General features: G+C 44.5%; 2 protein-coding genes across 3 annotated transcripts; both read left to right on the top strand.

The window, feature by feature from the left end:
- The first annotated feature begins 1,013 nt into the window (after nucleotides 1-1,013).
- LOC127294606 (putative leucine-rich repeat receptor-like serine/threonine-protein kinase At2g19230) lies at nucleotides 1,014-10,578 on the top strand. Of its 2 annotated transcripts, XM_051324459.2 has the most exons (15): nucleotides 1,014-1,061; nucleotides 1,160-1,195; nucleotides 1,291-1,653; nucleotides 3,665-3,803; nucleotides 3,921-3,989; nucleotides 4,577-4,648; nucleotides 4,739-4,810; nucleotides 4,975-5,046; nucleotides 5,116-5,214; nucleotides 8,187-8,359; nucleotides 8,459-8,679; nucleotides 8,809-8,935; nucleotides 9,487-9,543; nucleotides 9,677-9,866; nucleotides 9,944-10,578. In XM_051324459.2, exons 2-15 carry the CDS (start codon nucleotides 1,168-1,170, stop codon nucleotides 10,380-10,382), a joined length of 2,121 nt encoding a protein of 706 aa, XP_051180419.1. In that variant the 5' UTR covers nucleotides 1,014-1,061; nucleotides 1,160-1,167; the 3' UTR covers nucleotides 10,383-10,578. The 2 variants fall into 2 exon arrangements, with proteins under 2 accessions (XP_051180419.1, XP_051180420.1); XM_051324460.2 differs by lacking the exons at nucleotides 1,014-1,061; nucleotides 1,160-1,195; nucleotides 1,291-1,653 and adding an exon at nucleotides 1,664-3,323.
- Nucleotides 10,579-12,287: 1,709 nt separating this feature from the next.
- Nucleotides 12,288-24,017, top strand: LOC127347401 (probable LRR receptor-like serine/threonine-protein kinase At1g05700). Its single transcript, XM_071829255.1, has 14 exons — nucleotides 12,288-12,533; nucleotides 17,643-17,724; nucleotides 17,979-18,558; nucleotides 18,652-19,139; nucleotides 20,211-20,349; nucleotides 20,472-20,543; nucleotides 21,127-21,198; nucleotides 21,293-21,373; nucleotides 21,647-21,825; nucleotides 21,942-22,144; nucleotides 22,235-22,361; nucleotides 22,994-23,050; nucleotides 23,194-23,383; nucleotides 23,468-24,017. The coding sequence occupies exons 1-14, from the start codon at nucleotides 12,288-12,290 to the stop codon at nucleotides 23,901-23,903; spliced, it is 2,952 nt and encodes a 983-aa protein (XP_071685356.1). The 3' UTR covers nucleotides 23,904-24,017.
- Nucleotides 24,018-25,805: the final 1,788 nt, after the last annotated feature.

Raw genomic sequence — 25,805 nt, 5'->3', positions numbered from 1 at the left:
GGTTGCCCTCTTCTGCCTCTTTTTCTTCTTTCCTTTGGCTGAGGTGGGACATTTCTGCGGGGGTGGTTGGGCTTCCCTCTGGAGCAACAAAATTGCGCTTTTTTGTGTGGAGTTGGCGGTTTTTAGGGATTGGGAGACAATTTAAGGACTCCACTGCACAGTGTTGCTGCTCTTCTGTCCGAGCAGCACATGTGTTTGTCGAAAATTGAGTTTGGCTGCTACTTTTGTAGCTGGTCATATTTCTTCCTCGTTGAGAGCAAAAACACAGAATTTGGAGAGAAAAATCCATTCAGTCAGTTAAAAAATCATACCAATGTTTTTCCTATGAAAACTGTATTGTACCATACTACCACTGTTTCAGCCTTTCAGGCATGCCGGGTTTTTTGTACTTGTGGCAATGCTATGATCTTTTTGCTAGGGTCTGAGAAGTTGTAACACAGCTACATTATTTGTTCATATGATGTGCATGTTCTTTTTGCAGGTTTCATAAGCATCGACTGTGGATATAGCACAAACCCTAAGTACACAGATCCCAAGACAGGTATAACATATGTAAGAGATGAGGGTTTCATTGATGCAGGACTGAACCACCCCGTTGACAAAGGGAATTTGCAAGGCGACCTTGCAGACCGATACCTTAGCCTTCGCTACTTTCCCAGTGGAGAACGCAACTGCTACACGTTGCGGTCCGTAACACCCGGTGGCAAGTACCTTATTAGGGCTGCATTTGGCTATGGTGATTATGACAAACTAAACAGGCTTCCTACCTTTGATATCTATTTTGGGGTCAACTACTGGACGACAGTAACCATTGTTAATTCGAGTACAGCATATTTGTTTGAAATAATTGCGGTGTCCCCTGCCGACTTCCTACATATTTGCTTGGTGAACATAGGATTGGGAACTCCTTTCATCTCAGGGCTTGACTTGAGGTCACTCAAATCAGATCTTTATCCGGAGGCTAATGTGACACAATCCCTGGTTTTGCTCAGTTATTTCCGTGACACGGTTGGTTTTGGGCCCAATCGCTACCACTTCGGAACGAACTATCAGCATACTAGGTGAGCTGATGAATAAATATTAATTTGATTATGTAATGTTTCTTTAGCTCTTGAGTTTAATGAAATGAATCCTGCTCAATGTTTATATGCAATTTTAGGTTTCCAGATGATCCTTATGACCGTGTGTGGCAGAGGTATGAAAACGTTCCCAGCTGGACAGACTTACCCAACAAATCTAATGGGACAGTCCAGAACTACCCAAATGACACTTACAGTGCACCATCTGCAGTGATGAGTAGTGCATCCACTCCAGTTAGTGCCTCAAGGATGGATCTATCATGGAGCTCGGATTCATCCATGAGTGTTGGTGCTGACCCCAACTACTTTCTTGTACTCTACTTTGCTGAGCTGAACACCTCGCCAGGGTTAAGGCAATTTGATGTTTATGTGGATAACTACCAAATAGCCTCTGCATTCAGCCCAAAATACATGATGGCTACTGTTCTCTCGGAGTTTGTGCAAGGCTCAAGCGAGCATATTCATAACATCTCTCTTGTGGCCACGTCAAACTCGGCGCTTCCGCCTCTGATCAGCGCGATGGAGATATACATAGTGCGGCCAGTGAATGAATCTACGACTTATGCTTCGGATGGTATTATGCTTAAACAAGACATTATTGTGTGCTATTAAGCTGTCTAACTTGGTCATGTAGGGAAAAAGTTTTTTCAACTTTTTCGAGAAAACGCAAAGGACCTTTGCTTTTCATATCATTGAAAAGATAGAGTTTTGGTTACAAGTCCCCTAAGAGACGCAGTTACAGGAAAAAAAGGAGGGGTGCCTAGTGCAGATCCCAGCTGGTCGGCAGCACAGCCCGTAGGCCAAGTGCCCCAGCCCTAGCCCAAACGGTAGCTTCCTCTTTGATCTTGTCAAGCAAACCTGTGTCGACGGTCGAGCCCTGTTGAAGACACAGTCATTTCTGTGTTTCCAGAGCATCCAGGGTATTAGCAAAGTAGCAGTTGCAAAACCCTTGCGGAGCGGCTTCGGCAGCGCCGGTGTCGTCTTTGTGATCCAATCTGTCAGGGAAGCAGAGTCACTGTCTGGTGTCCTGCAGGTCATCCTCAACCAAGCGAGTGCATCATGCCAAACTTGCTTGACAAAGGGGCAGTCGATCAGGTGGTGGCGCATGGTCTCAGGGAGCTGGTCACAGAGTAAGCACCTGGGGTGATGCGGTAGGCCACGCCTAGCGAGCCGCTCGGCGGTCCAACATCGATCTTGCAGGGCCAACCATAGGAAGAATTTCACCTTCTGCGGGGCCCAAGTCCGCCAGATGTGCTTGGAGGCAGGGCAGGTGGTCGATCCGTGGAAAGTGGCGAGGTAGGCAGACTTAGCGGAGTAAATTCCGGACGTTGTCCACATCCAAAGCAGGTGGTCAGGTTCCTGGTTAAGCAGCGTGCCCTCGACCTTCTGCCAAAGCTGCAGGTACTCGCCAATCTCCTGGATGCCCAGCGTCCCATGAATGTCTCTTGCCCATCTGTTGTCTTGCAGCCCATCAGCAACCGTTCTCGATTTGCGGCGCCGTTTGGGAATGCACACGTGGAGTGAGCGCGCAATCTCCTTAACCGATCGTCCATCCAGCCATTGGTCGTCCCAGAACTTAGCGGCCTGGCCGTTGCCAAGGATCATCGCCGTGCAAGCGAAGAACAAGGCACGCTCCTGGTCCATGAACTGGAGCTCCAAGCCATGCCAGGCCCGCCGGTCGTCGGTCTGGCTGAACCACATCCACCGCACGCGCAGTGCCATGCTCGTCCGCTCCAGGTCGTGGACGCCCAAGCCACCAAGAGCGATGGGGCGGGCGACGTGCGATGTGGCAGTGCCCGCCATTGGCGGTGGCGGCAGCCCTCCCCGCCCATAGGAAACCACGCTTGATCCTGACGATTAGCCTGAGAATCTTCTTGGAGGGCGCGAGGACCAACAGCTGATGGATGGGGATAGCACCCAGGACAGATTTGACCATGGCGAGACGCCCAGCCTTGTCCATGAGGTTGGCCTTCCAGCTGGGCAGTCTGGCAGCGACCTTGCCCACCATCTGCTGCATCTGGGCGCTCGTAGGCTTGCGGATGGTTAGCGGGATTCCCAGATAGGTAATGGGCAGCTCGACCACGGGGCAGGTGAGCAGGTCGACGGCAGGTTGCACGTCCTCCGGGGCGCAGCGAATGAGCGTGGCGGTGCTCTTGCCGTAGTTGACGCTTAGACCGGACGCGCGTCCAAAGAGGTCGAGCGTGGCCTTGACGGCTTCAATCTCCTCCTGGATCGGGTGCTGTGGTACTTAATTTTAATGCATGCCATTCTAGCGTAATTTACCAAAGATTGAAGTTGATCCTTGATTTATAAGTCTACTTTTAGCTGTAGGATTTTGTCCAATTCCATTATTTCTTCAGTTTGTCTCATCCATGCTTCTGTAATTTACATGGCATTAATGTTTCAGGCATCTGTCAATGTCATTGATAGCCATTGTGTGTGGCAAATAGTTTAGTCTGGCAGGGTTAGTTATTTTAGGAAAAAAAAAAGCAGGTGCACTGACCATCAACTATAGAAGAAAAATAGTTACTCATTAATTCTGACTAAACCTGTGTGTATCCTCGGCTGACATTTGGTATCTTCAGTCCATAGCATGATGACCATCCAGACGGAGTTCTCTGTGAAGAGAAATTGGGCTGGTGATCCATGTGTGCCTATATCTTTTGCATGGAATGGCTTGAATTGCAGTTATATTGGCAGAAGTCCTCCAAGAATAATAGCCTTGTTAGTATTGACTTAACAGAATTGCTCTAAATTTGTGTTTTTTTATGGTAGTTACCTCAGAAGCTAGATGAAAAGTTGGTCTAACATATGGTGGTGATTGTTTGATTTTCCTTGCAGAAACATGTCATCCAGTGGATTGGTCGGTGAAATTGATTTATTTGGTAACATAATGGAGCTCGAACGCCTGTACGTTCAGTAGACTACAATTTCAGACTTCCTCAGAGTACAGAAATAGCTCTTATCTTCGTAGCTGGTCTGTGAGCTAGTAGCGCTTGCAGATTTAAACATGCGCGGCGATCAGCCAGCTCATGGCTTTCTCTACAAGTAAATTTCAGTAAAAATTTACATTTTGAAACCTAAGAGTCTACAGGCTTGTAAAAATATCACTATACCATTTGAAAATTTCATCATCAAACTGTATTGGTCTGAAGGGTGGATCTGGCATGGTGGTAGAGTATCTCCACTTGTGTCCTGGAGGTCTTGGGCTTGAATCAGCCTCCTTGCACAATAAAAAGCAAGATAAAGACTGCCTAGAAATACCCTTCCCAAGATCCCACAATATGTGGGAGCTTTAAGCATTGGGTACGCCCTTTTTTAAAACTGTATTGGTCTTGCCTTTCTGAAAGCAGTAACCATGCAAAATCTCGCGTACGGCACTTTTTGTTCTTGGGTTTCAAGTATCTAGCTCCAAAATTTTGACTGATAAAATGTGGATATTTATTCGACCATATTTTGATTTTTTATAAGTATATGATGTTACTTTGCATTTCCAGGGATCTATCACACAATAACCTGTCAGGATCAATACCTTATTCTCAGGGTCGTGAAATGACACCTACATTTCTGTATGTGTGCCTGCCAGTGCGACTTCTTTGCAAATTTTATACCATATTCCAATTTTGTTTTAAGTATGTCACTCTACTTTACATTTACAGGGATCTATCTTACAACAATCTGTCAGGATCAATACCTGATTATTTGGGTCAAGGGTCACCATTGACATTTCTGTATGTATTCCTGCCAATGCGACCTCTTTTCTGCATGCCTTATAGAACATAACCCTTTGAATCTTTAGTTTCTTCATCTCATTCGCAAAAAAAAAAAAAAAAAAGAAGTTTCTTCATCTCCAAATAGGGATGTTTCGAGTATCATGCTACTTTACATTTTCCAGGGATCTATCTCACAACAAGCTATCCGGATCAATACCTCTTTCTCTGGGTCTAGAGCCAACATTTACATTTCTGTATGTATTCCTGCCAATGCAACTTCTTTTTTTGCATGCTTTATAACACATAACCCTTTGAATCTTTAGTTTCTTCATCTCAAATAGGGATTTTTCGAGCAACGACCTCAGTGGATCAATTCCTTGTCATCTTCTAGTACGATCTCAGCTAGGGTCATTGACACTAAGGTTTGCACCTGGTTTCTGTGTATCTTTTTTTATCGAGGTTGACGGGGAAAAATCCGACCGTTTGTTGCATTCCATCGAAAGTAGCCTAGCAGGCCCATGTTCTTACAAACAGATAGAGAAATTACACGGGGATTCAAGGGAGAGGAGAACAAATAAAATACAGAAAAAAAAACAAACTAGAGCTAGAGAACACAAAAAGGGAAGAGGGAGGTTAGCAAACAGAGCCAACAAGCCCTCTTGGAGGCTAGCATCTCAAAGGACAGCCGCCACGACTTTGCAAGGCGAGCGGTGGGCGATGTTGAGGTCCTGCAGAATCGAGACCAGGCACAGTCAAAGGGCATCGGATAGCTGAGACTGGGGCGACGACACCGGTGTGCCGACCCTGTGATCGAAGGGCGATGCAAAGTCGAGTCACGCCACAAGACACACACCGGAGCGAAGCCACAACCAGCACGCCACCTCGAGGACCTCAAGTCGACTGCCAGGGAGGATCTCCGGTGAGAACCCCAACACCGATGGCAAGCAGCCCAAGGGAACATGAAGCGGAATACATGGAGACCAGCCATGACCACACCAAGAAGCGTCACTAGCACAGGCGAAGGGCGTCGGATAGCCGATACCGTGCGATGACACCGGTGTGCCGTCAGCGAAGCCAAAGGGCGTTGTGCCGCCGAGACCAAGCACAGTCGAAGGGCGTCGGATAGCCGAGACTGGGGCGACGACCAGGGCCGTACCCGAGAATTTGCGGACCCCGTGCGAAATATAAATGTAGGCCCCAAATGTAATAAAATAAATTAGTACATACGAAAAAAAATGATTCACCATACTTTCAGTGAAACACTACTTTTGCAAGAAGTGTGATTATAAAAACGGAATGCAATATTTTTAATTCATATATGGTACCAATATTTTTAATTCATATATGGAACCACCCATGTTTATGGAATTCCTTGGTACTCAATTTTAAAATAAATCTCCATCACAGATCGGATCGATAAATGTTTCCCGAGCATAATTTGAACTATATTGTATTTAATCTGTTAAATATTTTGTGGTCTCATTGCAAAGTCGGACTTCAAAAGTTTTGATTTAGATGAACTTTAGACTGACGCACTAATTAGTTGAACTAGCCATTAAGACATGGACATAATTGTATAGAGATTTACTGCAAGTGCAACCATTGCAGAGTCGAAAGGTAGATTCCCAACGGTTAATGCCTTGGTTACTCAACAGTTAATGCTAGGCAATGGGCAGATTCCCAACGAGTAGTAATTAGCAAGAAGAAATGCTGGAAATTACTCCTACCTAATTTATGGAGAAATTTGAATTGATGAATTCATTACCTAGCATAGCTTAACAATACTAATTTGGAGGCCCTATGTTTTGGGAGGCCCTGTGCGGGTGCACATGCTGCACTTGCCTCCCGTACGGGCCTGGCGACGACACCGGTATGCCGCCCCCGTGATCGAAAGGCAACGCAAGCCGAGGCCACCCCAGAACGTCTAGGCAGCCTAGCCTTGCCCCCCATGACAGCTTCAAGCCCCGAAGGAAACGAGCCAAGGGTCGACAAGCAGACAAGAGGCGCAGCTGTCCGATGCAGGCAAAGCTCCAGAACGGTGCCTCCAAGGAGGAAAAACAACGCAGAGAGCACCGTCACCGCCGGATCTGGCAAAAGCATGGACTAGATATTTCTCTCAGAGCTTGGCACGCAGCGTCGGGACAGGCCAACTCCCCACTCAGCGGAGACCATGGCCAGAGGGTGGGACACGGGCCACCGAAGTTGGGAGCGGCAGAAACACCAAGGGTCCCACCGGACGGAGGGCAGCCGGCAGGCTCAGCCCCGTGGCCTCCACGGCCAGATCTGTCGGGGACGGAGGGCTCCCAGCAGACCCAAAGCCAGGGCGACACGCAGGGACAGGCGGCGAAGACGCAGGGTCCTGGCCGCAGCCAAGACCAAGGCACGGAGGATGCGCCGCCGCCAGCGCGACGAGGGTCGTGCGCGTCAGCAGGACGGGCAGCAGACCCGCTCGGAGGAGGAGCAGGGGCAGCACGCCCGCGCGGCGGAGGAGCAGGAGGCGCCGAGGACGAGCACAGCAATGGCTGGCGGCGCACAAGGCACACGAAGAAGAGGGGGTGGGGGGGCTCGGGGGATTTGGATGTTTTGGGGAAAAATAAGCCGGAGATGCCCCCCGCCGCCTCCGTCCGCCGCGGGACGGCCTCGTCCGGCGGCGGCGGGAGCTGAAGGCGAGGTGGGGGAGGGGCGGTGGGCGGCAGCGCGGGGGTCGCCCGATAACGACCTGGAGGTTTCTGTGTATCTTTTGTAGCACATCTCTGTGAATTACTGAATAGAACCATTGTTTGTTCACCAAATTATTTGAATAATACTTACAGTAAGTTTAAGATACAACGTCGTTCCGCGGTTATGAAATATACGAGTGGATGGACTGTTTTGACAAAAGAGGCAATTTTATCTGAAATCCATTTTGGCTCATAGGTGTAGATGCACCTATTACTGAAAATGCATATTTTAAAATTTCCTAAATTTTTGAAAATAAATTCAGGGTGTACTTCCGCATATTCTATGCTTGCACACAAAGTTTCACGAAAAAATATTATTTTCTATGTGCCTGTGCAAAAAAGACAATTTCTGATGCTACAAAAAAAGTTTTTACGAGATATTTATTTGTCTTTTTTACATAGGCCACATAACATATTTTTTCCTGCAAAACTTTCATCAGGTAACATAGGATGTCCAGATGCACGATGAGGAATTTTATTCGAATTTTTTTAATATTTTGAAATAAATTTAAATTTTACTTTTCCTAATAGGTGTATCTACACCTATGAGCCAAAACGCCTTGTCCCAATTTTATTATCTTAGCTCCCAACAGTATTCAGGAGTGTTTGGGTTTCTAGTTTACTCCACTTCCAAGTACGCTGCAATCTTTCACCTATCAGCATTCCTTTTCTAGGGTCGATGACAACCCAAATCTTCGTGGAGATAATACCTGCAATGATGTCCGGAAAAACAAGGACAACATAAAACCTGTGTTCGAGATTGTGGCTCTAGTAGTTGCTGCAGTACTTGTACTGTTTGTGGCTGTATTTGTGCTTATCGTGTTGCGCAGAAGTAAGAAGAGAGCAGGTAACTAAATTTAAAGTTCGTCATGATCGGTGGCATTGCTAAGGAAATTCAGTGTTCTTGCTTGGCCTTCTACCAGCATGTGTGCTATAATATTGCTAGTGCTTATGGTGCCTCCAGATGTGGCTCATTCATCTAACCCATTAGAGAACCGGAGGTTCAGTTACAAAGAACTCAAGTGCATCACGAATAACTTCAGAACTGTGGTTGGGAAGGGTGGTTTCGGACTTGTTTATCTTGGCAGTTTGGAAAATGGAACTCATGTTGCTGTCAAGATGAGATCAGAGACATCTTCTCAAGGGAATGCCGAGTTTCTGGCTGAGGTATATGTTCATTAGTCATTCAGTTCAACAAATTTATTTAACTGAATCTTACAAATTAGTGTCTCTGTACTGCGTAATGCATATCATATACATATTTCAGACGCTTGAATTATCATATACATATTTCAGGCTCAGCACCTGGCCAGGGTTCATCACAAGAACTTGGTCTCATTAATTGGCTATTGCAAGGATAATAAACATCTAAGCCTTGTATATGAGTACATGGATGGGGGAAACCTACAGGAACGGCTGGCAGGTTGGTAGACTTTGTCCCATGTCATGCTACATGTGTGCGAAATTAAGGTCAACATAGTTGCCGAGTATGTTCCGCTCAAGTAAATCTCAGCTACTCCAAATTCACTGTGTTTTCTGGTAAACAACGGACACATGTTTAGGATATGCCACTCCTTGCCTCACTAGCATCTGGTCCTGGGTCCATGAGTGACATGTACTGAAGAAGTGCGTAAATCTGATAGTTTACTGCCATTCTTCCACGAACAATCCAGAGTCCTAGGATAGGAGAAATGCAACATTTATACTTGAGCTTATATGAGCAGACTTGCAACATGTAATAGACAGTTAGACACTGCTCACATACTGCCCTCTTCAACCAACAAGCAAATGATTTACCTAATGCTAGCTTATTGGTTTCTTACTTAACATCAAGTTTCCCTGCACCAAGTAGTCATCAGTTCAAAACCTAAGCATACTTGAATTGAATGTGGTTGGGACCGTTGGGTACAGCATATAGTTACCAACGCAATTCTTTTAGAATAACCGGATACCCTTCTTTTTTTTGGTTCACAGGTCAAGAACCCCTTAATTGGCAGCAGCGCCTTAAGATCGCACTGGACTCTGCCTACGGTATGCTGGAAATCTCGGTTCTATATCCAAACATTTTTGTTTGATACTTCAAATATTTGAGTTTTTATCATGCATATAGCTGTTATATATCTGCGCATTCCAACTTTAAAAAAAATCCATACAATGCATGTAGGACTGGAGTACCTGCACAAATCTTGCAGCCCGCCATTGATCCACAGAGATGTGAAAACTGGAAACATCCTCCTTACAGCAAATCTTGAGGCAAAGTTATCAGATTTTGGGCTGACAAGGGCATTCAGCAGCGAAACGATGACACACACGACCACCCAACCTGCTGGTACCCTTGGATACCTGGACCCAGAGTACGCGTGTTCTTTCCCACATTTCCGTTAGAAAAAACTAAGTTCTAAGGAGTGATATAAGAGTTGACCCTGAGCAGGTACTATGCCACCTATCATCTGAGCGAGAAGAGTGACGTGTACAGCTTTGGCGTCGTTCTCCTGGTGCTCATCACAGGCCAGCCAGCGATTATCAATATCAGCGACACAGAGAGAACCAACATTCCTCTTTGGGCGCGCCGCATGCTCTCTGAAGGCGACATCGACAGCGTGACCGACCCGACGATAAGAGAAGACTGCGACATCAACTCGGTGTGGAAGGTGGTGGAGGTAGCCCTGCAGTGCACGGAGCGCGAGGTGCGGGACCGGCCAACAATGGGAGAAGTCGTGGAGGGGATCGGCGAGAGCTTGCAGCTGGAGACCTTGTCGCGCTCCATGAGGTGCAGCTCCATCAGGACAGGCAGCTCGGCGTTTGCTGACAGCGAGCCTGGTGGTACGCTTGAGGCGGCAGAACTGGTTGGAGAAACATCGGCGCGGTGACATGAAGCCATGGAGGGATTTGATTCCACCGATTCGTTTCATTTACTCGGGAGTCTGAATTATTAAGTCCATTATATGGAAATTCATACTTAAATTGTTGTGTTTGCCTTGGCATGTGATGAAATTGATGGCGAGTAGCCATCGTGTTGGCATCGTGTACAACGCCCATGTCGTGTGAGCTAACTTGATCAAGGTCGCCTGATGCGTGCTCAAGTTCATGTTGTCACGTGTACAAATTACGAACTATGTAACGGTAGGTTTTGCACTGGCCGACCTGTAGCTTGTACATTACATCTGAAGCCAGCGGCAGGATTTTTATAGCGCGCGCTAGGTATCTGCTGGCTCAGTGGCATGTGCCGGCTGATCCGTGCGCACGGGATCAGCCAGTTGGAGATATAATTATAACATAAGAAATAAAAATTTATTATAATACAGAGATATAATAATAATAATTTTATTATTAGCTCTTGGGTATATCTCCAACTACAATATGATGCGTATGGCATGACATGTTTTAGTATGAAACAGAGACGATGTTGATAAGCTGATCATCCTCTGGCTGTGCTTTGTGATTGAGCAAGCAAGGTTATTAGATGTGACATCACTCCCTACGTACGTACGTACTAGCTAGATATTGATCTGGACATGAAACAAGATTTTTTTTAAAAAGTAAAATGAAGTGTTTCTTAGCCATTGCTTTGTCGTATTGCCTGAACTAGTTGTTCTTTGGCACCTTCTTGTTTGATGGAGAAGACTACGATGACACTGGTGGCCTTAGCTTCTTTGGAGCATCCCCTTCTAAGCTATTTCTAGTATGTGGTGCACTCTGATCGGTATCCTTGTCGTGTACTCTCGCTCTTTCGCTATAAACAGTGAGTTCAGGCAGGCCATCGTCGGCGTGTAAGGACTTGACAATGGATCGTGTGCTGCATCGGTGGGTGATGGTTATTTTGCTCTATGTGCTGGCTTTAAGCTTAATAGGCATCCATGGTCAGCTAGACAGTCATGGTAACTACTTGGCATCTCTTCTCTCTTATTCTATAAGTATGCATAAATAACTGTGTGGATCGCATGCAAATGCAGAGTCAATGATCTTTGCATGGCACCAAATTAAGTGTTGACATTTGCACTTGGTCCTTGGGATCAAACAAATCTCAAGAAATTAAAATAGCTAGGGTGACGTGTATTCAAAAAGCGGTCCAAATACCAGCTAAATCTTCTCAAGGGGGCCACTTTTTTGGTACAATATCTTGCCATATTATATATATTTACTCCAATAAATATGTCTATCGATAGTGCTAATCTGTTACCTTCTCCTCTGAGAACATATATAGTGATAACACACCTTATTTGATACCATGATACTACTCTTTAAAATTTAAATTTTAAATGTAAAAAAATTCAAAACCAAATTTTGGGTGTTCACAAGATGTGTGTCTACACGCCATGTAACTTTCATAACCAAATTCAAAATATCCTAACCCTCTGTTTGGTTGCACAGAATTCGCCTCCGAATTGAATTGGCAATGGAATACCAAATCAACGTTGCGAATGGAATACCAGAAATGTTGTTTGGATGTGCACGGTATTCATCTGTAGAATCAACGCTGCGAATGGAATTCTAAATCCCGTTTGGATGTACATTGTGTGGAATTGAATTTGAACAATATAAAGTGTGTAATAATATGAATGAAATATACATGTATATATTAGAATGCTATTATTTTTCACATAATAACAAAATTTAGGTAAAAATAAATCAAACAAAAAAAAATCAAATCACTGCCCTCCTGCAGGTCGAGTCGCTGGCGACGGTGGTGGGGAAGACGGGGTGGTGGCGCGGGGCCCGGCAGTCGGCGGTGGCGCGGCGGCGCGGAGAGGGCTGCAGCGCCGGTGGTGGGGAAGATGGGGTGGTGGCGCGGGGCCCGGCAGTCGGCGGAGGCTCGGCGGCGCGAGAGGGCTGCGGCGTCGGTGGTGGGGAAGACGGGGTGGTGGCGCGGGGCCCGGCAGTCGGCGGCGGCGCGGAGAGGGCTGCAGCGCCGGTGGTGGGGAAGACGAGGTGGTGGCGCGGGGCCCGGCAGTCGGCGGAGGCTCGACGGCGCGGAGAGGGCTGCGGCGTCGGTGGTGGGGAAGACGGGGTGGTGGCGGTGGGTGTGTCGTGGCCCGACGATCGGTGGCGGCGCGGCGGCGCGGCCGGCGCGGGGGCCGATCGGTGGCGACGCGGCGGCGGCGCGGCGGCGGCGCGGATAGGGCTGCAGCGAGGTTGTGCTTGAGGTTGGGGGTGTCTACCCCTTCGCTCAATTCAGAGCCATTTCAGAGGTCCGGACCTCGGAATTGGTGGGCCGAAAAATTACACGCGTGGGTGGGCTGCTCGGAATTGAGCCCGAATTCCACGCCCCCAATTCCGAGCGCAACCAAACAACAGAATTGGCCTTTTTGGCCCTCAATTCCAATTCCGAGCCCCAATTCCGCGCAACCAAACAGAGCATAAGAGAAACAAAAATGAGAAATCAAGCATGAATAGTGTCACATAAAGACAAAAACACAAAATGCCACTATTCACATAGCATTTGTCTTTTTTTGTTTCTCTTGGTATATTTTAAATTTGAATGTGAAAAGTCTAGAGAATGTCAACACATATCTTGTCAACAACCACAAATTTGTTTTAAAAAAAATTGACACTTACAATTGAAATTTTATAAAGTGGTACCATGGTATTATGTGAGGTGTTCCCCTTCTCCCCCCCCCCCCCACCCCTTACACGGAAAACAAAAAATGATGATTCATCCTAGGTTAGTTAGAGAAATTCCAATAGTATAGCTAGTTGTTGGCTATACGCAAGATGTCATATCCTCTATAGCCAACATGTAACCAACAAATACAATAGTTGGCTATAATAATGTACTACTTTCTCAACGGATGATCCACATTTTATTCACACAACTTGCTTAGCAATACGTGTTAGAGCTAGATCTTGCATAAGAGCCCACTTACAGTCTCTCTCCTCTTCTCTCCTCCAAAATAGACATAAATATATTATTTTAATCCTCGTAACCAGCTGACTATGACTTATTGTACTTGCTCTTAAGGATCTTTGTCTTGGATGTCTGAAATTTAAGAACATCTTGTTCTACTATAACACCCTTGAAGGTGCACTTTTTTTCGATAAAGGATGTTTTATTACTTTAAAAAGCAATTACATCCAGCCTCTGCATAACCAGGATGCACACAGCCGTTTTATTGTCTCAAGTACAAAAGGATAAATAAAAACTAGGCGAGATACATATCGGAACGATGAAATCATATAACGCCTAAAGTGTAGGTGGGGCATCTATCCGTAGACTATGCTGCCACCCATGTAGGGAAAACGTATCCCTCGCCGTAGCCTCCAACCGTATACAGACCTCCGTACAAAGCTGTCGGTTCTCCACTCGCTGTAGAGGTAACCATGAACGGAGAATACATGTACATCTGTAGATGACCTGCAACAAAGAACAATTTTTGTCATTAAAGATCTTGTCATTTCTACATAGCCAAAGCGCCCAGATAACTGCTAGCGCCCCCACCCTAAGAAGCTACTTAAACCTTGAATCTATACCATGAAGCCAATTGCCAAAGACATTGGCGACACTAGTCAAGGATACAAGGTAGACGCTACTTGGATGACAGACCATATAGATCTCACGAACTGGCACCGGAAGAATAAGTGTTTGATTGTTTCGTCCTGATGACAAAAAACACACCGTGTACTTCCATGCCAATTCCGCTTAACAAGATTGTCTTTGGTGAGAATAACCCCACGACGAAGATACCATCCAAAATTTTTAATTTTTAATGGTATCTTCATCTTCCAAATCTTCTTATTGTTGTCAACTGGTAAGTCAGAAAGAAGGATCGCATTGTAGAAAGATTTTACGGAAAAGGTACCATCTACATGAAGGTTCCATCTAAATTCGTCTGGTTCAGGTGATAAATGAATATCTCCGAGCCGTTGAATTAGGGTATTCCATGCCACAAGTCTTTGTCCAAGTAAAACCCGTCTGAACGTCACATTCGGAGGTGAGGTAGCCATTACAGTAGCAATGGTATCACCTTGGCGACGAGCAATCCTATACAGAGCAGGATACTGTTCACTTAAGGGTGCATTGTCTAGCCAAGCATCTTCCCAGAACCGTATATGTGCTCCATTCCTAATTGAGAAAGTACCATGGCGAAAGAATACATTTTTTGTCGCCATAAGACCAGCCCAGAAGTGAGAATCCCCAGGTTTGCAAACCACTTGGGATAATGTCTTCAAACCGATATACTTTCTCCGAAGAATAGTTTGCCAAGTCCCATCCTCAGTAAGTAGCTTAAACAGCCATTTACCTAAAAGAGCTGAATTCTTGACCTCCAGGTCATGAACTCCAAGCCCTCCTTGATCTTTGGGACTACAAACTATACTCCACTTAACCAGTCGATATTTCTTTTTCTCGCTGTCCCCTTGCCAAAAGAATCTGGATCGATAGTAATCGAGTTTATGTAGAATTCCTTTCGGTAGGATGAAGAATGATAACATATATAGTACCATATTTGTGAGTATCGAATTAATGAGTACCAATCTTCCTCCCAGGGATAACAATTTACCTTTCCAACTACTAAGGCGTTTTTGTAATCTTTCTTCCACTAATTTCCATTCCGCGATTGTAAGTCTCCGATAATGAATCGGAATACCCAAATAACGAATAGGAAATTGGCCTTGCCCGCAACCAAACAACTCTGTATACAGAGCCGTATCGTTTTGGGCATCACCGAAACAGAACAATTCGCTTTTATGGAAATTGATTTTCAATCCTGACAACTGCTCAAAAGCCGCCAAAATTAATTTCAGATTTTAAGCTTTTTCAAGATCATGATCCATAAACAGAATTGTATCGTCGGCATATTGAAGTATAGATAAACCACCATCAACCAGATGTGGAATCACTCCTTCAATCTGGCCATCAGCCTTGGCCCGCTCTATGAGTATAGCCAGCATATCCGCTACAATGTTAAACAACATCGGTGATAACGGATCCCCTTGGCGTAACCCTTTTCGTGTTTGGAAATAGTGGCCGGTGTCATCATTAACCCAGATTGCAACACTACCTCCATACACAAAATCATTTATTAGAGCGCGTCACTCTGGAGAAAAATCTTTCATCCTGAGTGTCTGTTGTAGGAAAGACCACTTAACTTTATCATACGCCTTTTCAAAATCTAGTTTTAGAATAACCCCATGTAATTTCTTAGAATGCATCTCGTGTACCGTCTCATGCAAGACCGCCACTCCATCAAGGATGTTCCTTCCTTGCATAAAGGTTGTCTGTGATGGCTGGACAACATGATCCGCAACCGTATTAAGTCTAATGGTGGCCACTTTCGTGAAAATCTTGAAACTTACATTTAAGAGGCAAATAGGTCTATATTGTTGAATCCTTTCTACCTCGTTAACTTTCGGTAACAAGATTACTTCACCAAAATTTAGACGAAATAGTTCTAGTTGTCCAATATGTAGGTCACTGAACAAATCTAGAAGGTCTGATTTAATCGTATCCCAGAAAGTTTGATAAAACTCCGCTGGAAAACCATCAGGACCCGGTGCTTTGTTGCATTCCATTTGGAAAATTGCCTTCTGAACCTCTTCCTCAGTATAAGGTGCGGTTAGTAGACCATTTTCTTCCATAGAAACTTGGGGTATATCGTCCGTTAAGTCCTCATTAAGAGAGAAGGTGCTTTCCTCCGGAGGACCAAACAGACCTTGAAGGTGCACTATATGGCGCATACGAGTTGCCAAGCAACAAATCCGCCACACTCACTCACACATCGCCTTCTAGTTTACAGCACACTCCCACAACGACCGCACAACAAAAACTTACCGTGTCCAACCCCTAGCCACGAATTGTAAGGAGGCATGCAAAGGATATCAACACCAATATTGGACATGTTAGTAGCGTGACCATGACTAAATGACATGTGGAAGGCGTCTTATAGGAATCATCATCGAGGATGTACATTGCGCTCCGGTGGCCCATGTGCTAGGCATCAGCCAACACAAAAATTCGTACCAAACAAGGGACTACACGAGCAACCTATGCCGTGCCTTTAGGGAGGAAAGGATGCCATGGAAACACCATCGCCTGCTGCGGCAAGCAGAACCTAGGATTCCCTTATTGCTCGAGCAAGAAAGCATGGAGCCCATGTCAACACACGGGCTTTTCGGTTTGGCGAGCTGAGCTTTTGGATCCATCAAAATGCATGGGCCTAACAATTTATTTAAGAGTACCACAAAAGGTATCTTTTTAGAACATGTGCGCCTATGTGTATCTGCGTTGTAAAATTTTGAAAGGATGGAACAAAATCAACGGTCACTCGTTTTGAATTCTAGACCTACAAGAACACGAGCAAAATCCACCTCAGCATCGATCTCCACGTCACACCCTGCGACGAACTCGCCGGTGTTATTCACTCCGCCGCATCCCACCGCTCGCTGCCCTGCGCTGGTGAAGAGACGCCCAACGGCGCGCCGTCCCCTTCTCCGCGCCGGAAACGCGGGTCGGCGTTCGAACCTCCATAGTTGCCACCGCCGAGATTCTCGGGATATACGCCGGCCTCCGCGCCATGACAACACGGGATGAAACCCTAGATTTCGCCGTCGTCCCGCACGCCTGTGCGCACCGCGCGCCAGGAGGCACGCATACTTCTTCCCCACTGTACGTCTGTAACGTCCCGTGTTGTCTCCTCACTCCCGTTTCCCTGTAGAAACTGCGATCCAGCGCGGAATCCAGTTTTGGGCTTGCCGTGGATGCAATAGTGATACTGTATATAAATGCCACGTTCTTCTTATATTTTGAACAGAGATTTGGCATTCGGATTTAGGGCTCCTTTGATTTAAAGGATAGGAATAGGAAATGCATAGGATTGGAATGGCATGTCTACTTGAATCCTATAGGAAGATGAAATTTGTTTGATTGTAGCAAAGGAATTTTTTCATGAGGTATGAGCTAATGGTTTTTTCCTAAAGGAATTACACTACAAGATTTCTATATGAATTTTTCCTATAGGATATGTTCCTATGAATCAAACAACATGTATAGAAAATTTTCCCTTAGGAACCAAATCCTACACAATTCCTATGCAAATCCTTTGAATCAAATGAGCCCTTAAGGGGCAAACGTAACATCGACTGATTTCCTGTATAAAGAAAATGTCACACTCATTCTTGTTGCACGCCACGTGCAGACTGCATCTGGACTCTGGAGTCAGTTTGAGGCGCGGATGAATACAGCCTGTGCAAACCAACTGAGCTTTTCCAAATGGCAGAGTCAGTTTTAAGGGGTGCAGTGCCAGTGTCAGTGTGTTGCCTTTATTAGTTTGTCTCCACTCCACTGCACAGTGTTGCTGCCCTTTGTTCTAGCAGCAGGGATGTTTTGCAAAAAAATAGGTTCTTATACTCCGTATTACATTTGGTCGTTGATTATATGTCTTCAAGTATGTGAAGGAAAGAATAACTTATTTTGTCTCCACTGCACAGCAATTCATTACCATTCTTATATGATGTTCCTGTCCTTCTGGCAGGTTTCATAAGCATTGACTGTGGATATATCACAACCCCGTCGTACACAGATGGCAATACAGGTATAACATATTCAAGCGATGAGGGCTTCACTGATGCAGGACTGATCCACCCTGTTGACAAAGGGAATTTGCAAGGCGACCTTGCAGACCGATATCTTAACATCCGTTACTTTCCCAGTGGGGAACGCAACTGCTACACGTTGCGGTCCCTAACACCGGGTGGCAAGTACCTTGTTAGGGCTGCATTTGGCTATGGTGACTACGACAAACTAAACAGCCTCCCTACCTTTGATCTCTATTTTGGGGTCAACTACTGGACGACAGTGACCATTGTTAATTCGAGTACAGCATATTTGTTTGAAATAATTGCTGTGTCCCCTGCCGAATTTGTGCAAATTTGCTTGGTGAACATAGAATCGGGAACTCCTTTCATCTCAGGGCTTGACTTGAGGTCACTCTCATCAGATCTTTATCCGGAGGCTAATGTGACACAGTCCCTGGTTTTGCTCAGCTATTTCCGCGACACAGTTGGTTTTGGGCCCAACCGTTACCACTTTGGAACGAACTATCAGCATATTAGGTGAGCTGACCAAGAAATGTTTGATCATGTAATGTTTCCTTTGCTCTTTCTTTATATAAAACTAAGTGTGCTACATGTTATATTCAATTCAAGGTTCCCAGATGACCCCTTTGACCGTGTGTGGCAAAGATATGAAGATGTTCCCAGCTGGACAGATGTACCCAACAAATCCGACGGGGCAATCCATAACTCCCCGAATGACACTTATGATGCACCATCTGCAGTTCTGAGGAGTGCATCCACTCCCGTGAACGCCTCAAGGATGGACATATCTTGGAGTTCAGATTCATCAATGAGTGTTGGTGTTGACCCCACGTTCTTTCTTGTACTTTACTTTGCTGAGGTGGAGGTCATCCAAGAGTTGAGGCAATTTGATGTCTCTGTGGATAATAACCAATTAGCCTCTGCATTCAGTCCAAAGTTCTTGCTGTCTACCGTTCTCTCAAGGATTGTGCAGGGCTCAGATGATCATAGCGTATCCCTCGTGGCAACATCAAACTCAGCACTTCAGCCTGTGATCAGTGCGATGGAGATATACATGGTGCGGCCAGTGAATGAATCTACCACTGACTCTTTAGATGGTATGCACTACAACTTCCAGAAGTAACTTTTAATGTATGCTACTAAGTCAACTTGGCTGGATAGGAAAAAGTTAATGTGTTATTCAATTTTAGTACATTACACTAGAGTAGCATAATTTTCCAAAGTTTGCATTTGATCCTTGATTTATACTTCTAGTTTCACTATTGAAATGCGTTAATTTTCATTCTTTCTTCACTTTATCTCATGCAAATCCAGGCTTCTGTACTTTTTTAATAGCATTAATGATTCTGGTACTTATAGATGCCATTAATGGTCACTGTATGTGTGACAAATATAGCTGGGCAGGGTTTTGATGATAATGCTGACCAGGCTCATATCAATGTATGCTAATTCCTATATCTGCTGTTTAGAGAACGCGGTAAAAACATTTGTACATATTTGCTAGTGGCATAAAGCTTGGAGTTGGTATTTGGTAGCGATGTTATGATCAGAGTTGTACAATTAGACATTCCTTTTGTTCTTGTTCAAAATTCACATTTGAACCCGAGCTCTATGCTCCTGCTCCAATAAATTGTATGCAAAAAATAGCAAGCAAAATCAAACAAATCTGAATTTTGTTGACAACAAACAGGAGAAAGTGTTCTAACTGCAAGCAACATTGTGGTGAGAAATGGCATTTATGGTGGTCTATGCAAAAATTAACAAAATTTGGTGCTGTTTAGAGCATTTAGATTTGTTGTTTACAACACTCAGATTTGTATTTTTTACACAGACCACTACATGCATCCTTTCTCGTAGTTTTGGCATGCTATTAGAAAACATGTTCATGTTCATTGTACATGAATTTCAGATTTATTTGATCTTATTTGCTACATTTTTCGATTTTTTTATTGGAGCGGAGCATATGAGCTTGGGAGCAGAAAAACCATGTCCGCTAGAAGTTATTAATCCATACAGCTTAAATATGTCACTTAAGGATAATGGTCATGTTTACCACAATACATGACCATTGGTCCTGCTGCATTTCGTTTCAGTATGCATGACTGTTTGTTCATCTTGGTAACTCTGACTAAACTGGCATTTTCTCCACTTACACTTGGTATCTTCAGCAAATGCTATGATGACCATCCAAACGAAGTTCTCTGTGAAAAGAAATTGGGTGGGTGATCCATGTGCCCCTATATCTTTTGCATGGGATGGCTTGAACTGTAGTTATACTTCCAGCAGTCCTCCAAGAATAACAGGCTTGTGAGTTCTGAACGTACAAAATCTCTATATATTTATGCTCTCATTTTTCTTTTAAAGCAGAAACTGGAGACAAGGAGTTACACTCCTAAGTTCTAATGTATGGTGATTGTTTTTCCTTGCAGAAACTTGTCATACAATGGATTGGTTGGTGAAATTGATGCTTCTTTTGGTCAGCTAACACTGCTCCAACACTTGTACGTCTTCAATAGATTATTACAATTCAGACTACCTCAGATATTTTTCTCGAAGACACGCCAAAGTGTGTGTCTTTGTATATTAGAAGAAAACCGCAAAGAAAGCGGGTAGAAAACAACGCGTAGCAAGGCTACAAGGTAAAAACAGAAGAAAAAAAGTGAAAGAAAGCGAAAAAAATGAACTATACAGGGCTAACTTTTGTTAGCCTGTGGTGCATTTTCAGGTTTCATCAGGAGAACGCGTATGTGTGTCTAGCTAGTCCTTGAATTAGGAATGCTTGTAGATTTGCACATGTATGGCCATTGACCCCTCAATGCTCCGTGCCTTCCAATAAATTTCAGTAAAAAATCACCTTCTGATACCTAGAAGCTACATGCTTGTAAAACTATCATCTTTTCGTTCGATTTTTACTATTAAACTGTATTGATCTGACCATTTTGAACATAGTATCTAAATCTCGAGTTCAGTACTTCTAAATCTTGACTTTCAAGTATCATATCTTACTCCAAAAGTTTAAATCTTAAAACATGTCATATATTCTATACTTGACTTTTCTTATGTATCATGCCACTACATTTCCAGGGATCTATCTCACAACAGTCTGTCTGGATCAATACCTGATTTTCTGGGTCGATTGTCATCACTTAAATTTCTGTATGTGTTGCTGTATTCCTGCCAATCGGACTTCCTTTTTGTAAACTTCGTAGTACATATCCCTTCCAATCTTTAGTTTCTTTGTCTCTCATAGGGACTTGTCGAGCAATAACCTAAGTGGATCGATTCCTTGGAGCCTGTTAGAAAAATCTCAGCAAGGGTCCTTCACATTAAGGTCTGCACATGTCTCCCATATATTTTTGTATAGCATCTCTGTAAGTTACTGAACTGAGTCATTCCGTGTTCATCAAACTATTTGAATAGTACTTGCAATAAGTTCAACATGCCTGTTTTTCTGCCGTTGTCAAACAAAATGGATGCACTATTTTGATGAAAGAGATCTAGTAGTTTAGCTCCCAACAGTATTCAAGAGATTGATTGTGTCCCTAATTTACTTCCACTTTCAAGTACGCTGCAATTTTTCACCTATTAGCATTCTGTTTTTCAGGCTTGACAATAACCCAAGTCTTTGTGGAAATAATATCTGCAATCCAACTCAGAACAAAAAGAAGAACAAGGCAAAACTGCTACAGATTGTTATTCCAGTAATTGCTGCAGCTGTAGTAGTTCTACTACTTGTGGCTGTATTTGTGCATGTCATTTGGCGCAGAATAAAAAGCAGACCAGGTACCGTAGTTGACAATACTTCATAAACAGATACATTGCTAAAGGAATTAGCGTGCTTGCTAGGCATTCATCTTGCATGTCTGCTGTAATATGGTTCATGCTTATGCTGCCTCCAGATGTATCTTATTCAGCTAATCCGTTGGAGAACCGGAGATTTAGTTACAAGGAACTCAAGCGCATCACTAATAACTTCAACACTAAAATTGGAGAGGGCGGGTTTGGCTTCGTCTATGCTGGCCGTTTGGAGAATGGAGTTTCTGTTGCTGTGAAGATGAGGTCAGAAGAATCTTTACAAGGGAATACCGAGTTTTTGGCTGAGGTACATGTAAATTATTTTTCTGTTCATCAAATTAGTAGCTGTGTACTAAAAAGTATTCCAGGCTTATGAATTATCATATTCACATTGCAGGCTCAGCACCTGGCCAGGATTCATCACAGAAACTTGGTCTCCTTGATTGGCTATTGCAAGGACAAGAAACATCTAAGCCTTGTCTACGAGTGCATGGATGGGGGAAACCTACAGGACCGTCTCATAGGTTGGTAAACTTTGCCCCACGTACATCATGGTGCGTGATTATAAATTCAGTTTTTAAATGAATTGTCAAATTAAGTTTTATATAATTATGGGCATGTTATATTCAACTAAATTTCAGCTGCTTTGATATCATTGCATTTGGTATTCAACAGATTTATAAAGGCTCCGGGATACTCATGACCAAAATAGAGAGCTAATTGTGTAGTGTGTAGAAACTCTTCGGAAAAAAAACACTAATGGTTGAGTCTTATGCTTCTGCGAACATTCCAAACTCTTAAAAGGCATATACTTATGTTTTCTCACGCGACCAAACCTGGAAAAAATGGACCCCGTTTACATACAGGACTCTTTGGCCACCATACAAATTATATACCAAAATGTTTGTTAGCCAAAATAGGAAATGCAAGAATTTTTACTATTACATCCGCTGAACTTGGTTGGTTGCACCAACTAGTTAAATCGAAAACTCAGACCGGGCAACATCACGTATATATGGCCAGGGATACTTGAAATTTTAGTTTGCTAAAGCGACCTATATTATGGAACGGAGTGATATTACTTTATCAGGTCACTAGATCAACCCTCTAACTGTGTAACTGGAACCCCTTATTTATTTATTTATTTTGGTCACAGGTCAAGTACCCCTTAACTGGCTGCAGCGTCTTAAGATTGCATTGGACTCTGCAAACGGTACGCAGCAAGTTCTGAATTTGCCAATGTGGGCTGTTGTCCATATGCGTATCCAAACAGTTCTCTTTGATACTTTAAATCTTGGAGGTCATATAGCCATTATGTATGCATTCCGACTTAAATTATCCATGCACTGCATATAGGACTGGAGTACCTACACAAATCGTGCAGCCCGCCATTGATCCACAGAGATGTGAAAACCAGGAACATCCTTCTTACCGCAAATCTCGACGCGAAGTTATCAGATTTTGGACTGACAAGGGCATTCAGCAGTGAAACGATGACACACACGACCACCCAACCTGCTGGTACCATGGGATACCTGGACCCAGAGTACGCATGTTCTGATCCTAGCTTCCACATTTGCACTAGAATCAACCGAGTTCTGAGCGTGATGTAAATGTTGACCCTGAACAGGTACCTCGCGACCTCTCATCTGAGCGAGAAGAGTGACGTGTACAGCTTTGGCATCGTTCTCCTGGTGCTCATCACAGGTCAGCCGGTGATTATCAATACCAGCGACACGGAGAGAACCAACGTCGCGCTTTGGGCGCGACACAGGCTCCATGTAGGCGACATCGACACCGTGACCGATCCGACGATAAGAGAAGACTGCGACATCAACTCCGTGTGGAAGGTGGTAGAGGTAGCCCTCCGGTGCACGGAGCGTGTGGCGCGGGACCGGCCAACAATGGGGGAGGTGGTGGAGGGAATCAGCGAGAGCTTGCAGCTGGAGATGTTGTCGCGCTCCATGAGGTCCAGCTCCATGAGGACAGGCAGCTCGGCGTTTGCTGACGGCGACTCTGTTGGTGCGCTTGAAGCAGAGCTGATCGGCGAAACATCAGCGCGGTGACATGGAGCGGTGGAGGGATTCGATACACTGGTTCATTTCATTTACACTTTGGAGTCTGAATCATCATGTTCGCAACATAGAAATTGCAATCGGATTGTTGTTCTTGCTTTGACATGATGGTGTTTGATGGCGGGTAGCCATCGTTGTTATGACGTATACACTCGCGTGATCCTGAGCTAACTTAACTTGATCAATGCCTGATGCGTGCACCGTCAAGTGTACCGGCCTGATCACGTGTACAGACTACAAACTACATGAAGGTACATTTATAATGGATTGTACATCTGAAAAGCCAGCCACAGGATGAGATATACTCCTGTGGAAAAATATCACAAAAAATTGCCTTGTATAGGAACCTAGCAGTGTTGAAAAAATTATGGAAATTGGCACGGATGCTGGGGGGAAGGAAGGCTCCGACATGTTTGGCGAGACGGTGGAGTAGAACTTTTCCACCCTGCCACACGCATGCGTGGCGGATCCAAAATGATCCAATAAATTAGTCTTGAGATGATCCGTCGGTGACAAAATAAACTAATCATACAGTACTATAGTGGCCACGCGATCCATAATCATGCCTTATTTAATTGCTTGAGTTTATTCATTATTAATACTGCTACTAGATGATATATGTTTTCAGCTAATCATGCATGCATATGCTTGTGCTTAGCAAGATGAATATTCAGTTCATTTAAAAAAAAATATAGCACCGAAAAATTCCAAAGATTGAAATTTCGCTTCTCGTACGTACCTGCAAAATATTCAAAGGCATTGATATAACTTGACAACTGATTAAGATATTATTACTACCTCTGCCGCGGTGATGCATTTGTAAATGTTAGAAGAGTTGATATCCCATATCTAAGTTCATTATATTGCGAATAAACCTCTCACAAATTCTATGTCTCAGTTAATTAATTATCGGACCAAATCTGATCAAATCAAAGTGCATTCGTGCTCCACGTTCTGGAGGAATCAGCATGAGCAGGAGCTGACTCCCTAACGCGCCTTCTCCACCTGCCCATTCCTCACTGCTATATATAGCTTCCTCCGTCCCGGCCAAGTCCAAGCATCCCCAGGCAAATAGAAGAACAAATATCTAGAGAAGAGAGAGCGAGAGGCAATGGTGACAACGAAGCTCAAGGGCCAGGTGAAGTGGTTCAACGAATCCAAGGGCTTCGGCTTCATCACCCCCGCCGACGGCAGCAAGGACATCTTCGTGCACTTCTCCGCCATTAGTGACGACGGCTTCAAAACTCTGGCCGAGGGCCAGAATGTCGAGTACACCATTGAAAACGGCGCCAAAGGCCCATCCGCCGCCAACGTCGTCGCCATCTAGCTATCACATCTCATCGACCGTCCTGTATCGTCCTATCTTAATCATGTATTCATGTCATGTGCTGCTTTGGGAGCGATTACTATTGTTTGTCTTGTCAGCTGCGCATTGAAATCTGCACTGTTTTTTCTTTTTGAAACTAAGGCAAGATTTGTCATTTTCATTAATAAAGAAGAATGGGTGGCTAGTTTATTAACGGGAAATCAGCCAAAAATTGTACAAACACCCTCGTTGGACGTGAGGGCACACACAACTACCTTGGCTACCCACCGAAGCTGCACAAATACCACCGAATTGAAGATCATCGTCAAGGTTGCCCACCAGCGTCATCGTCGTCACTCTGCAAGAAGCGACCAAAAAGAAAACCTCGCCGAATTGGCCTCATGAAGCTCAAGCCGGCAAATGCCAAACAGGTGGCTCCTCGCAAAGGAACAGGCATCTGATGACGAGCTCCGGAGAGGAGATGCGCAAGACCCGCGTTGAAGAAGAAGTTCACCCGACCATGCCTTGCAGGTCATCGTACACCGCTCATATACATGGAGACGCTCGAAGGACATAGCAGCTCCAAC

Source organism: Lolium perenne, chromosome 4 (assembly GCF_019359855.2).
Source record: "Lolium perenne isolate Kyuss_39 chromosome 4, Kyuss_2.0, whole genome shotgun sequence".
NCBI classification, from domain to species: Eukaryota; Viridiplantae; Streptophyta; class Magnoliopsida; order Poales; family Poaceae; genus Lolium; species Lolium perenne.
This window is presented reverse-complemented; position numbering and strand designations above follow the sequence as displayed.